Source organism: Schistocerca serialis, chromosome 8 (assembly GCF_023864345.2).
Source record: "Schistocerca serialis cubense isolate TAMUIC-IGC-003099 chromosome 8, iqSchSeri2.2, whole genome shotgun sequence".
Classification (NCBI taxonomy): Eukaryota; Metazoa; Arthropoda; class Insecta; order Orthoptera; family Acrididae; genus Schistocerca; species Schistocerca serialis.
This window is the reverse complement of record NC_064645.1, coordinates 66,320,440-66,335,620: the sequence shown is the minus strand read 5'-3', so window position 1 is coordinate 66,335,620 and position 15,181 is coordinate 66,320,440. Positions and strand designations below refer to the sequence as shown.

The following is a 15,181-nucleotide window of genomic DNA, read 5'->3' as shown; positions in this document are numbered from 1 at the left end:
GCGCTTGAAGTTCTGGTACTTTACCAACGCAGCTTCGACAGTTGACAATTACAATACCGATTGCTGCTTGGTCCCCGCATGTCCGGACTTTGCCCCGCACCCGTTGAGGCTGTTGCCCTTTCTGTACTTGCCCAAGGCCATCTAACCTAAAAAACCGCCCAGCCCACGCCACACAACCCATGCTACCCGTGTAGCCGCTTGTTGCGTGTGGTGGACTCCTGACCTATCCAGCGGAACCCGAAACCCCACCACCCTATGGCGCAAGTCGAGGAATCTGCAGCCCGCACTGTCGCAGAACCGTCTCAGCCTCTGATTCAGACCCTCCACTCGGCTCTGTACCAAAGGTCCGCAGTCAGTCCTTTCGACGATGCTGCAGATGGTGAGCTCTGCTTTCATCCCGCTAGCGAGACTGGCAGTCTTCACCAAATCAGATAGCCGCCGGAAGCCAGAGAGGATTTCCTCCGATCCATAGCGACACACATCATTGGTGCCGACATGAGCGACCACCTGCAGATGGGGGCACCCTGTACCCTTCATGGCATCCGGAAGGACCCTTTTCACATCTGGAATGACTCCCCTCGGTATGCACACGGAGTGCACATTGGTTTTCTTCCCCTCTCTTGCTGCCATTTCCCTAAGGGGCCCCATTACGCGCCTGACGTTGGAGCTCCCAACTACCAGTAAGCCCACCCTCTGCGACTGCCCGGATCTTGCAGACTGAGGGGCAACCTCTGGAATAGGACAAGCAGCCATGTCAGGCCGAAGATCAGTATCAGCCTGAGACAGAGCCTGAAACCGGTTCGTCAGACAAACTGGAGAGGCTTTCCGTTCAGCCCTCCAGAATGTCTTTCGCCCCCTGCCACACCTTGAAACGACCTCCCACTCTACCACAGGTGAGGGATCAGCCTCAATGCGGGCAGTATCCCGGGCAACCACAGTCTTAGTCCGATCAGGGGATGCGTGGGACGAGCTGGCCGCCCCCGTCAAACCCCCATCCGGACCCCCACAGTGATGCCCATTGGCAACAGCCTCAAGCTGTGTGACCGAAGCCAACACTGCCTGAAGCTGGGAGCGAAGGGATGCCAACTCAGCCTGCATCCGAACACAGCAGTTGCAGTCCCTATCCATGCTAAAAACTGTTTTGCAAAGAACGTCTGAACTAATCTACAGAGAGCGCAACAAATCAACAAAATTTCAACGGTTATTAAAATACAAGATTGCCTAGTAAATGCAGTAATGCTGCTACTTGCGCACTGCTGACACTGCTCTGCGGCGGAAGGAGACTACGCGAGTTTACACTAATCATATACTAAAACGCGATGCTACAACTCTCAAATACTATAATACGCCCGAAATTTATGAATTAAACAATGCAAGTACCAAAAACAAGCAAAGAAATTAAGAATTAAACTATGTAACAAATGAGTGAGCTAGGAGTATACGACTTGCTGCTGCAGCTGCTTATCCAACGGCGGCAGGGAGCAAACATACAGATACAGTTACTGAAAATGACAAATTAACGTAACTCTACATGTGAACGAAAATGAATATGACTGTTTACATTCTGGTGTACGTAACAGCTCAGAATTTACTGCCCGATCGAGGTAATTTACCAGTATCACCTACAAAAAAATTAGCCATTGTACCTCTGTTAATATTTGGTGCTACATTTCTTGTTTCATCAAAGTTTGTGGCAGAGTCATATTCACTAACGGTAAATAGGTCTAAAGCTGGTGGCCATTTTTCTCACATACTTATAATTCTGCAGTACGCAGCATACAGTATATAGCTAAATTGCCATTGGATAAGCTATTATATATTTCTAGTTTTAAAATGAAAATAATTCTTAATACAATGTAAAATTCAGATACTGACTGCAACCGACATCATGAATCACATGTTGTTGTTGTTGTGGTCTTCAGTCCTGAGACTGGTTTGATGCAGCTCTCCATGCTACTCTATCCTGTGCAAGCTTCTTCATCTCCCAGTACCTACTGCAACCTACATCCTTCTGAATCTGCTTAGTGTATTGATCTCTTGGTCTCCCTCTACGATTTTTACCCTCCACGCTGCCCTCCAATGCTAAATTTGTGATCCCTTGATGCCTCAAAACATGTCCTACCAACCGAACCCTTCTTCTAGTCAAGTTGTGCCACAAACTTCTCTTCTCCCCAATCCTATTCAATACCTCCTCATTAGTTACGTGATCTATCCACCTTATCTTCAGCATTCTTCTGTAGCACCACATTTCGAAAGCTTCTATTCTCTTCTTGTCCAAACTGGTTATCGTCCATGTTTCACTTCCATACATGGCTACACTCCATACAAATACTTTCAGAAACGACTTCCTGACACTTAAATCTACACTCGATGTTAACAAATTTCTCTTCTTCAGAAACGATTTCCTTGCCATTGCCAGTCTACATTTTATATCCTCTCAACTTCGACCATCATCAGATATTTTACTCCCTAAATAGCAAAACCCCTTTACTTCTTTAATTGTCTCATTTCCTAATCTAATCCCCTCAGCATCACCCGATTTAATTTGACTACATTCCATTACCCTCGTTTTGCTTTTGTTGATGTTCATCTTATATCCTCCTTTCAAGACACTGTCCATTCCGTTCAAATGCTCTTCCAAGTCCTTTGCTGTCTCTGACAGAATTACAATGTCATCGGCGAACCTCAAAGTTTTTCTTCTCCATGAATTTTAATACCTACTCCGAATTTTTCTCTTGTTTCCTTTACTGCTTGCTCAATATACAGATTGAATAACGTCGGGGAGAGGCTACAACCCTGTCTCACTCCTTTCCCAACCACTGCTTCCCTTTCATGTCCCTCGACTCTTATAACTGCCATCTGGTTTCTGTACAAATTGTAAATAGCCTTTCGCTCCCTGTATTTTACCCCTGCCACCTTCAGAATTTGAATGAGAGTATTCCAGTTAACGTTGTCAAAAGCTTTCTCTAAGTCTACAAATGCTAGAAACGTAGGTTTGCCTTTTCTTACTCTTTCTTCTAAGATAAGTCGTAAGGTTAGTATTGCCTCACGTGTTCCAACATTTCTACGGAATCCAAACTGATCTTCCCCGAGGTCCGCTTCTACCAGTTTTTCCATTCGTCTGTAAAGAATTCGCGTTAGTATTTTGCAGCTGTGACTTATTAAACTGATAGTTCGGTAATTTTCACATCTGTCAACACCTGCTTTCTTTGGGATTGGAATTATTATATTCTTCTTGAAGTCTGTGGGTATTTCGCCTGTCTCATACATCTTGCTCGCCAGATGGTAGAGTTTTGTCATGACTGGCTCTCCCAAGGCCATCAGTAGTTCTAATGGAATGTTGTCTACTCCCGGGGCCTTGTTTCGACTCAGGTCTTTCAGTGCTCTGTCAAACTCTTCACGCAGTATCTTATCTCCCATTTCATCTTCATCTACATCCTCTTCCATTTCCATAATATTGTCCTCAAGTACATCGCCCTTGTAAAAAACCCTCTATATACTCCTTCCAACTTTCTGCCTTCCCTTCTTTGCTTAGAACTGGGTTGCCATCTGAGCTCTTGATATTCATACAAGTGGTTCTCTTCTCTCCAAAGGTCTCTTTAATTTTCCTGTAGGCAGTATCTATCTTACCCCTAGTGAGACAAGCCTCTACATCCTTACATTTGTCCTCTAGCCATCCCTGCTTAGCCATTTTGCACTTCCTGTCGATCTCATGTTGGAGACGTTTGTGTTCCTTTTTGCCTGCTTCATTTACTGCATTTTTATATTTTCTCCTTTCATCAATTAAATTCAATATTTCTTCTGTTACCCAAGGATTTCTCTTAGCCCTCGTCTTTTTACCTACTTGAACCTCTGCTGCCTTCACTATTCATCCCTCAGAGCTACCCATTCTTCTTCTACTGTATTTCTTTCCCCCTTTCCTGTCAATTGTTCCCTTATGCTCTCCCTGAAACTCTGTACAACCTCTGGTTCTTTCAGTTTATCCAGGTCCCATCTCCTTAAATTCCCGCCTTTTTGCAGTTTCTTCAGTTTCAATCTGCAGTTCATAACCAATAGATTGTGGTCAGAGTCCACATCTGCCCCTGGAAATGTCTTACAATTTAAAACCTGGTTCCTAAATCTGTCTTACCATTATGTAATCTATCTGATACCTTTTAGTATCTCCAGGATTCTTCCAGGTATACAACCTTCTTTCATGATTCTTGAACCAAGTGTTAGCTATGATTAAGTTATGCTCTGTGCAAAATTCTACCAGGCGGCTTGCTCTTTCATTTCTTCCCCCCAATCCATATTCACCTACTATGTTTCCTTCTATCCCTTTTCCTACTGACGAATTCCAGTCACCCATGACTATTAAATTTTCGTCTCCCTTCACTACCTGAATAATTTATTTTATCTCGTCATACATTTCTTCAATTTCTTCATCATATGCAGAGCTAGTTGGCATATAAACTTGTACTGCTGTAGTAGGCATGGGCTTTGTGTCTATCTTGGCCACAACAATGCGTTCACTATGCTGTTTGTAGTAGCTAACCCGCACTCCTATTTTTTTATTCATTATTAAACCTACTCCTGCATTACCCCTATTTGATTTTGTATTTATAACCCTGTAATCACCTGACCAAAAGTCTTGTTCCTCCTGCCACCGAACTTCACTAATTCCCACTATATCTAACTTTAACCTATCCATTTCCCTTTTTAACTTTTCTAACCTACCTGCCCGATTAAGGGATCTGACATTCCACGCTCCGATCCGTAGAATGCCAGTTTTCTTTCTCCTGATAACGACGTCTTCTTGAGTAGTCCCCGCCCGGAGATCCGAATGGGGGACTATTTTACCTCCGGAATATTTTACCCAAGAGGAAGCCATCATCATTTAATCATATAGTAAAGCTGCATGTCCTCGGGAGAAATTACGTCTGTAGTTTCCCCTTGCTTTCAGCCGTTCGCAGTACCAGCACAGCAAGGCCGGTTTGGTTAATGTTACAAGGCCAGATCAGTCAGTCATCCAGACTGTTGCCCCTGCAACTACTGAAAAGGCTGCTGCCCCTCTTCAGGAACCACATGTTTGTCTGGCCTCTCAACAGATACCCCTCCGTTGTGGTTGCACCTACGGTACGGCCATCTTTATCGCTGAGGCACGCAAGCCTCCCCACCAACGGCACAAGGTCCATGGTTCATGGGGGGGGGGGCATGAATCACATAGGAAAGAGAAATACAAGCACAGCTCCACATAGCACGGGGCCATAGCTTCAGGTGTGATGTGTTGGAGCCCATAGCGGCCAGCCACTAGTACATGCCACCTATCTGCTTCAAAAAAAAAACAAACCGAGCGGCGTATTACAGTGGCTAGCACACTGTATTCGACTCGCACTCAGGAGGACGACGGTTCAAACCCCGTGTTTGGTCATCCTGATTTAGGTTTTCCGTGATTTCCCTAAACCCAGCTTAAGGCAAATGCCGGGATGGCTCCTTCGAAAGGGCATGGCTACTTTCCTTCTTCATCTTGCCCTAGTCCGAGTTTGTGTTCCGTCTGTAATGTCCTCGCTGTTGACGGGAAGTTTAAACTCTTCCTCATCCTTCACAGACAAGAGTTGTATGTCAGCCATCTTTCATATGCCGCAATGTATGACCTAAAATGCATCAAATGTGAACTCCCCCGAAATATCTGCTGTGAGTTAGTTCATTTCGAAGTATAAAGATATTTAATTATAACAACAGTCTAGTTAGCAATAAGATTTGTTTATTATTACCGGTTTCGGCTTATGTTAAAGCCATCCTGAAATATTTTTGGGCCTCCTACGGGTGGTGCCATAGGGGATGAACATCAACAAAAGCAAAACGAGCATAATGGAATGTCGTCGAACCAAATCAGGTGATGCTGAGGGAATTAAATTAGGAAATGAGACACTTAAAGGAGTAAATGAGTCTTGCTATTTGTGGTGCAAAATAACTGATGACGGTCAAAGTAGAGAGGATATAAAATGTAAGCTGGCTATGGCAAGGAAAGCATTTTTGAAGAAGAGAAATTTGTTAACATCGAGTATAGATTTAGGTGTTAGGAAGGTATTTGTATGGAGTGTAGCGACGTATGGAAGTGAAATATGGACGATAGCTACTTTGGACAAGAAGAGAATAGAAGCTTTCGAAATGAGGTGGTACAGGAGAATGAATGCTTATGATTAAATGGATATGTAACGTAACTAATGAGGAGATACTGAACAGAATTGGGGAGAAGAGGAATTTGTGGCACAATTTGACTAGAAGAAGGGATCGATTGGTAGGACACGTTCTGAGGCGTCAACGGATGACCAATTTAGTATTGGAGGGAAGCGTGTAGGGTAAAAACCGTAGAGGGAGACCAACAGATGAATACACTAAGCAGATTCAGAAGGATGTAGGTTGCAGTAGTTATTAGGTGATGAAGAGGCTTGCACAGGATAAGGTAGCATGGAGAGCTGGCTTGGTTCAAATGGCTCTGAGCACTATGGGACTCAACTGCTGAGGTCATTAGTCCCCTAGAACTTAGAACTAGTTAAACCTAACTAACCTAAGGACATCACAAACATCCATGCCCGAGGCAGGATTCGAACCTGCGACCGTAGCGGTCTCGCGGTTCCAGACTGTAGCGCCTTTAACCGCACGGCCACTTCGGCCGGCAGCATGGAGAGCTGCATCAAACCAGTCTCAGGACTGAAGACCGCAAAAACAACAACGTAGCTGTTGGTGGCGGCTCCTCGGTTCTTCACATGATACTACGATCGTGGCATCACGTGAGGAATCGAGGAGCTGCCTTCGCCAGGCATACGGGTCTAAAGATCTCAGGATGGCTTTAACATACGGCGAAACCGGCAATAATGAACAAATATTATTGTGATCACGACTGTTGTTTTAATCAAGCACTAGATGGTTGCATTCCACAGACAATGTTGTCTAAATTTATGAATGATAATATTTATGAGGAATACCGAAAAAAGATTCAATCCGTTATAGAGCTGCAGTGTGAGCCTACAAGATGCGGAACAGTAATTTTTTTATCGAATAGTTCCGCAAAATCGGATGAGATAGTAGCGGAAAACGTGCTTTCGGTTGCGGAGAGAAATCGTTCGCCTGGCCGCAGGCTTACGGTGTCTCAACTGTGCACTGCTTCAGCTAGGCTCTGGCTTTCAACCTGTTGCGCCGCTGCGGAATTCGGCAGTCGGTCGGGACCCTGGCGCACCTACAAGGATTCGAGAGCGGTCAGACAGAGCGAGCTGAAGCGAGCGCATACTTACGTCGACTGAGATGCCGGGGAAGGGGAAGATCTTGTAGACGGGCCGCTCGCTCGGCGAGTAGCGGAAGAACTCGAGCCGGCCGCGGTACCACTTGACGGCGTACAGAGGCGCGCCTTCCAAGTCGTACTCGCAGAGCAGGGAGGCCGGCCGGCCGCGCTCCACCACCGCAGGCTGCACGCGGAAGCGCACGTCCTTGAGGCACTGCCCACCTGCCAACACCACAAGAGAACGTGTTCAACGAATAGGCGGACCTGCTGCTGGGGGACAGTCAATAGATGAGGAGGGGGTGCTGTAAAATAAGGCCTCCGCACTTTTTAACTCATACAGCTTTTTTAAATAAAACAAACGTTATTAACATTCTACACCTGTATTCTGCATGTCTACATATTTGGAACCCTCTGCCACCGAATAGTATGAGGGGCGTTCAGTGAGTAAGGCAATATATTTTTTTCTCGCTCCAGCCCTTTATGGTTCCATGAAGTTCCCATACGTGGCCTTCAAATTGGGGTCCGTAACGGAGGTACGCTCCAAACAGGAAGCAGTTACTGAGTTACTTTTGGCGCAAAACCAGAGCATCGTAGATATTCAGAGATGCTTCTGCAGAATGTCTACAGAGATCTCGCAGTGAACAAAAGCAGGGTGAGTCGTTGGGCCAGGCATCTGCCATCATCGCAACAAAGTCACGCAAATCTGATTTCCCGCGTGCCGGCTGGTCGCACACAGCTATAACTCCTGCAGTGTTGGAACGTGCGTACACTCTCATTCGAGGTGACTGATGGATCAAAATCGAACACCTCGCTGCACAACTGGACATCTCTTTTGGTAGTGTTGACACTCTCGCTCAGAAATCGGAGTACTCAAAGGTGAATGCCCATTGAATACCTCACCGCCTTACAGAACACCATAAAGAGCAACGAAGGATTATTCGTGCGGAATTTATTGCGTCTTTCGGGGCTATCGTAAAAGTTTTTGTCGAACATCGTCAGAGGAATCTACGGAGTGGCGTTACAGCACCAATCCTCCAAAGAAAAAAAATCAAAACTGTACCCTCAACCGGTAAAAGCATTGCGACGGTATTCTGTGACTCTGATGGGTTATTCTGTTTGATGTCTTGCCTCGTGTTACAATGATCAACTCTGAAGTGCGTTGTACTATTCTAAGGAAGCTGAAGAAATGACATGCGAGAAATGCAAACGAATTTCACCTTCTCTGAGACAACGCAAGGCTTCAGACAAGTCTGCGCACCCGAGAGGAGCTCACGAAACTTCATCGACCTGTTCTTCCTCATCCTCCTTACAGCCCGGATCTTGCACCTTCCGATTTTCATATGTTTGGCCTAGTGAAGGACGCACTCCGCGGGAAGTAGAACGTACTAGATAAAACTTCCTGACAGATTAAAACTGTGTGCCGGACCGAGACTCGAACGCGGGACCTTTGCCTTTCGCGGGCAACTGCTCTAACCATTTCTCATTCTGGAAACATCCTCCAGGCTGTGGCTAAGCAATGTCTCCGCATTATTATTTCTTTCAGGATTGCTAGTCGTGCAAGGTTCGCAGAAGAGGTTCTGTAAAGTCTGGAAGGCAGGAGACGAGGTACTGGCGGAATTGAAGCTGTGAGAACGGGTCGTAAGTCGTGCTTGGGTAACTCAGTCGGTCAGAGCACTTTCCCGCGAAAGGCAAAAGTCCTGAGTCTCGGTCAGGTACACAGTTTTAATCTGCCAGGGAGTTTCATATCAGCTCATACCCCTCTGCAGAGTGAAAGTCTCATTCTGAGAACGTGGATGATGGATGGTTATGGAGGTAGTAGTATCGCCTCTGCTTCTGCACAACAGTGCCAGACCACATACGAGCTCTGCGGCATGTCCGATGCCTTGGTTTCACCGTCGTCGATCATCCTCCATACTTTCCCAATTTGGCCGCATCCGATTTTCATCTGTTTCACACATTTAAAGAACTCCTTGGAGAAGTTTGCCTTGATATTGACGAAGCGGTGCTAGCACAGGTGAGGTTTTGGCTCTGCCAACCAGGTCAAACATTCTGCAGTACGATATCAATGAACTGGATGAGAGAAATATGTTCGTCGCCGAGATGACCATGTTGAGAAATACACTCCTGGAAATGGAAAAAAGAACACATTGACACCGGTGTGTCAGACCCATGTCAGAACCACCATACTTGCTCCGGACACTGCGAGAGGGCTGTACAAGCAATGATCACACGCACGGCACAGCGGACACACCAGGAACCGCGATGTTGGCCGTCGAATGGCGCTAGCTGCGCAGCATTTGTGCACCGCCGCCGTCAGTGTCAGCCAGTTTGCCGTGGCATACGGAGCTCCACCGCAGTCTTTAACACTGGTAGCATGCCGCGACAGCGTGGACGTAAACCGTATGTGCAGTTGACGGACTTTGAGCGAGGGCGTATAGTGGGCATGCGGGAGGCCGGGTGGACGTACCGCCGAATTGCTCAACACGTGGGGCGTGAGGTCTCCACAGTACATCGATGTTGTCGCCAGTGGCCGGCGGAAGGTGCACGTGCCCGTCGACCTGGGACCGGACCGCAGCGACGCACGGATGCACGCCAAGACCGTAGGATCGTACGCAGTGCCGTAGGGGACCGCACCGCCACTTCCCAGCAAATTAGGGACACTGTTGCTCCACCATTCGCAACCGTCTCCATGAAGCTGGGCTACGGTCCCGCACACCTTTAGGCCCTCTTCCGCTCACGCCCCAACATCGTGCAGCCCGCCTCCAGTGGTGTCGCGACAGGCGTGAATAGAGGGACGAATGGAGACGTGTCGTCTTCAGCGATGAGAGTCGCTTCTGCCTTGGTGCCAATGATGGTCGTATGCGTGTTTGGCGCCGTGCAGGTGAGCGCCACAATCAGGACTGCATACGACCGAGGCACACAGGGCCAACACCCGGCATCATGGTGTGGGGAGTGATCTCCTACACTGGCCGTACACCACTGGTGATCGTCGAGGGGACACTGAATAGCGCACGGTACATCCAAACCGTCATCGAACCCATCGTTCTACCATTCCTAGACCGGCAAGGGAACTTGCTGTTCCAACAGGACAATGCACGTCCGCATGTATCCCGTGCCACCCAACGTGCTCTAGAAGGTGTACGTCAACTACCCTGGCCAGCAAGATCTCCGGATCTGTCCCCCATTGAGCATGTTTGGGACTGGATGAAGCGTCGTCTCACGCGGTCTGCACGACCAGCACGAACGCTGGTCCAACTGAGGCGCCAGGTGGGAATGGCATGGCAAGCCGTTCCACAGGACTACATCCAGCATCTCTACGATCGTCTCCATGGGAGAATAGCAGCCTGCATTGCTGCGAAAGGTGGATATACACTGTACTAGTGCCGACATTGTGCACGCTCTGTTGCCTGTGTCTATGTGCCTGTGGTTCTGTCAGTGTGATCATGTGATGTATCTGACCCCAGGAATGTGTCAATAAAGTTTCCCCTTCCTGGGACAATGAATTCACGGTGTTCTTATTTCAATTTTCAGGAGTGTAAATATGTAGACATGAAGAGTAAAGATATAGAATGTTAAAAAAGTTTGTTTAATTTAAAAAGCCTTAAAAGAGTTTAGATAAAAAGTTCCGAGGCATCACATTTCAGCACGCCCTCGTAACATTATCCTTATCGCAGGAACAGCATTACTGGTCACTGAAATTGCAACACTAAAAAAGCAACATGCTACAAACGTCAAATTGTTTTGAAATATACCATGTGGTGACGGCGCCCAGATTGATTCCTGTCCCGTGCTCCTTGATTTCTGGAAGACATGCGATACAATTCGACATTGCCGTTTAGGGAACATAATACAGCCCTACCAAGATCGGACCAGATTTGTCACATGATTCATACCTTTCTACGAGACAGAACTAAATTCGTTATCGACAGGTGCAAAGTTAGTTCCTGGAGCACCAGGGGAGCGTGTTAGGGCTATTGGCGTGTACAGCGTTTATAAACGATTTGTCAGATAACATCGGAAGGTACGTGAGGCTTTTTCCGGACGATGCTGTTGGCTGTGTGAAGGTTGTATAGTTACTTGACTGTGACGAAATGCAGAAAGACCTGCGAAGGTTCGATGACATGTGCAAAGACTGCCAGCTGATCCTGAACGCTACTAAATGTAACATATCAAGCGTAGAGGGGAAAAGAAATCCATTCCTGTTCTGCTAAGCTATTAATATAAAATCAGTGTACACAGCAACAGGCGTAAAACATTGCAAATATGTCGTATTAATAATTGTGTATTTGAGGTAAACTAGCCGGCCGGTGTGGCCGTGCGGTTCTAGGCGCTTCAGTCTGGAACCGCGTGACCGCTACGGTCGCAGGTTCGAATCCTGCCTCGGGCATGGATGTGTGTGATTTGCTTAGATTAGTTAGGTTTAAGTAGTTCTAAGTTCTAGGGGACTGATGACCACAGATGTTAAGTCCCATAGTACTCAGAGCACCATTTTTTTGAGGTAAACCGCTTTTCTATGGTAGTTTCCTTTATCAATATAGTTCAGAGCGTTCTCCTAGCACCGGCGGTATCTCACATGTACTACATTTTAACGTACGCCGATGACTTTCTTTCATAATAATACATGCTTGTATACACTCTAAGACCAAAAAAAAAAAAAAAAAAAAAATTAGCACCACGAAGAAATTATCCGAATGGGACGGATATCGTTGGCTGTGGTGTACGTAGCCAGACAAACGATTACAATTTCATAAGAACTAGATTACTTATTCCAGAGAAAGAGCTTCACAAATCGAGAAAGTCAATAACGCGTTGACCCATCTCTGGCGATTATGACAGCAGCTGTTCGACTTGGCGCTGACTGGCAGAATTGCTGGATGTCATCCTGGCGGATATCGTGCCAAATTCTGTCCAACTGGTGCGCTAGGTGGTCAAAATCCCGAGGAGGTCGGGGGACCAACCTCTATTGCTCCAAACGTTCTCAGTTGGGGAGAGGTCCGGCGACCTTTCTGGTCAAGGCTGGGTTTAGCAAACACGAAGAAAAGCAGTAGAATCTCTCGCCGTGTGCGGGAAGGATTTGTCTTGCTGAAATGTAAGCCCAGGATGCCTTGGCATGAAGGGAAACTACCGGGTGCGTAGAGTATCATCAAAGTATCACTGCGCTTTAAGGGTGTCGCTTATGACCAAACCAAAGAGGTCCAGCTATGAAAAGAAATTAGCAACAAGGACCACCAGTCTTGTCTGTCGGGCTGTATGGCGGTTGACGGTCAGGCTGGTACCCCACCGCTATCCGCTATCGTCGGGGCTCAGGTCGAAGCAGGACGCATCATTAAAAACAATTCTACCTCACTCACTTAGCCTCCAGTCAGAAGAGTTGTCTGGAGATCAGCTGGTCTGGGCTGTACATTGCGGAACTTTGTACTTCTTGCCTTCGTTCTTGCCAAACTCCAGCTTTGACAACAAGGTCGCAAGATCTCTACCCAATTCAGAACGTTTGGAGCATTATGCGCGGGACTCACCAATCATTTCGAAATTTTGTCTATCTAAGCCGTCAGTTGTACAGAATTGGGAACGATTCCCCTCAGGAGGACATCCAACAACTCTATTAATCAACGCCAAGATGAAGAACTGGTTGCTTAAGTGCCAGATGTGGATCGAATCGTTATTGTCTTCCTCAGATTGTCAAACTCTTTCCCTAGACAAATGATCCAGCTTTTCTTAAACTAGTATCATGTTTTTGTCTGTGCATCACATATGCCGATTGTTGTCGCGTTCGGATAATTTTTTCTCTTAGCTCTCGTAAATGCGGTTTCTAATCAATGCTGCACAGGTTGTGCTGATGTTGTAATATGTCACTGTGATCGGCCCCTTTGTAATGTCATCAATACGTTGCACGTACGGCAGTGGTCAGAACAATGTTCTGTGTAGAGTGCGTTATGTCGGAGCTAAGTGAATTCGAACGTGGGCAACTTGTTGGTGCTAGTATACTGAGTGCTTCCGTAATGGAGGCACCCGAAGTCTTCACTGTTTCAAGAGGTACCGTAACAAAGTATACAGGGAAAGCGGGAAAACATGGACGAAAGTTTACGTTGAGTCACCGTAACATTCCGACAATGAACAGGAGCGTAACGTAAAATAAGAGTACGAGAACTACAAAAATCACTGCAGAACTGGATGTTGCAATCGCGAAGCCTCTCGGCGCCATAACATCACAAAAGAAGATCCACAAAGGAGGCACTGTAGGGTGAGGTGGAATTTCAAAACCAGTCATCAATGATTCAAATGCCCGTATCAGCAAAACGTAGTGTCGAAGCCACAAAACCTGGGGGCTATGGAGCAATGACAGAAATTCATTTGGTCGGATGAGTCTTCTTTCACGCATAACATCTTCCCGAGTCTATGCCTCAGGAGCCAAACATGGCGAAGGTCTGTTTATGATCTGGGGAGATATATCGTGGGAATCAACGGGTTCCACGCGTACTCTACTGGGTCGCATTATTGTCAAGGTTTTTACTTTTTGGCTGATCAGGACCATCCCACGATGCACTGTCTGTTCCACAACGGTTCACTTCCCTGTTCACTCAGCTCGCATCGTCCAAGGCTGGTTTCGTGGGTACGAAAAAGAGGTGTCGTATCTCATCCGGCCACCATAGCCGCATAGTTACTGAAGTTTTGTGGTCCATTTTGGATAGAAGTGTGCGTTATCGCTATCCACCTCAGTCACCGTTATCTCAAAAAGTATTGAAATGTGTGTGAAATCTTATGGGACTGAACTGCTAAGGTCATCAGTCCCTGAGCTTACACACTTCTTAATCTAAATTATCTTAAGGACAAACACACACACACACCCACGCCCGAGGGAGGACTCGAACCTCCGCCGGGACCAGCCGCGCAGTTCATGACTGCAGCGCTCGGCTAATCCCGCGCGGACGTTATCTCAGATCAGCACTATATTGAATTATGAATCGTATGAGTTTCCATTGAAAACCATACACGACCTATACTTCTCGTTCCTGAGACAGCTGAATGCTGTTTTGAATGTCAACGGTTTCCCTGCACCGTACAGGGCTTGGTAATGTGTTTTTGTTGACCCCTGTGCATGCAATCAACGCAAGAACTTTTTACGAGATTGTCAGTGTAAATTGCTGTGCATGCACTTGCATTGTAAGATGGTCATGCCATTGTGATTTTTGCGTGTTATCGATGTGTATGTCAGACAGAGAGAGCAATTTATGTTACTGTCAAACAACCTTTGATCTTGTCATAGGACAGTCTTTGCCTCTGCGCAGACTGATACATTCTTAGCTGAGTGTGGAAGGTGATGGACGTATTCAGTAGTGCTGTGTGGACTTGTGATTGTATCTGTTACATGAAGAAATATTATTTATGAAGGACAGCAAGGATGAATATGATTTACACAACGGAAAGCGAAGCGAGGTAAGACTGCAGCAAGGCACACCTAATTTGTAGGAATGGTTATTTGGAGCTAGGTAACTTAGTTCTCTTGCGCAGAGCTGAGACGAAGACTACCCCAATTCTCTGAGTCATGTATTAACATATTAATTGATTACGCTGTTTGATTTTAATAGTAATTCTCTGTTAATGTTGTACCCTCTTTAAATCATTGTTCACTTCGTTAAGCATAATGCTGTTCTGACCTATGTTATGTGTGAAGATCAAGTGAAGTGATCATTTTAGAGTCGTTGTCTCGGAATACACTAAGTAGATTCAGAAGGATGTAGGCTGCAGTAGGTACTGGGAGATGAAGAAGCTTGCACAGGATAGAGTAGCATGGAGAGCTGCATCAAACCAGTCTCAGGACTGAAGACCACAACAACAACATGTCTTGGAATATCATTTCACAGGAATAGTTACTCTCCGCACCCCACTGCTTATCATTTCGCACTATCACATGTGCTGTAG

The 15,181-nt window shown here is 46.4% G+C and overlaps 1 protein-coding gene across 1 annotated transcript in view; it reads right to left on the bottom strand.

Moving 5' to 3' along the window:
- LOC126416323 (uncharacterized) overlaps positions 1-15,181 on the bottom strand; it is a 1,316,869-nt gene that overhangs the window by 762,000 nt on the left and 539,688 nt on the right. Inside the window, exon 2 of the mRNA XM_050083987.1 lies at positions 7,275-7,483. Within this exon, the coding sequence (XP_049939944.1) occupies positions 7,275-7,483 (209 nt within the window). The remainder of the gene's footprint in view (positions 1-7,274; positions 7,484-15,181) is intronic.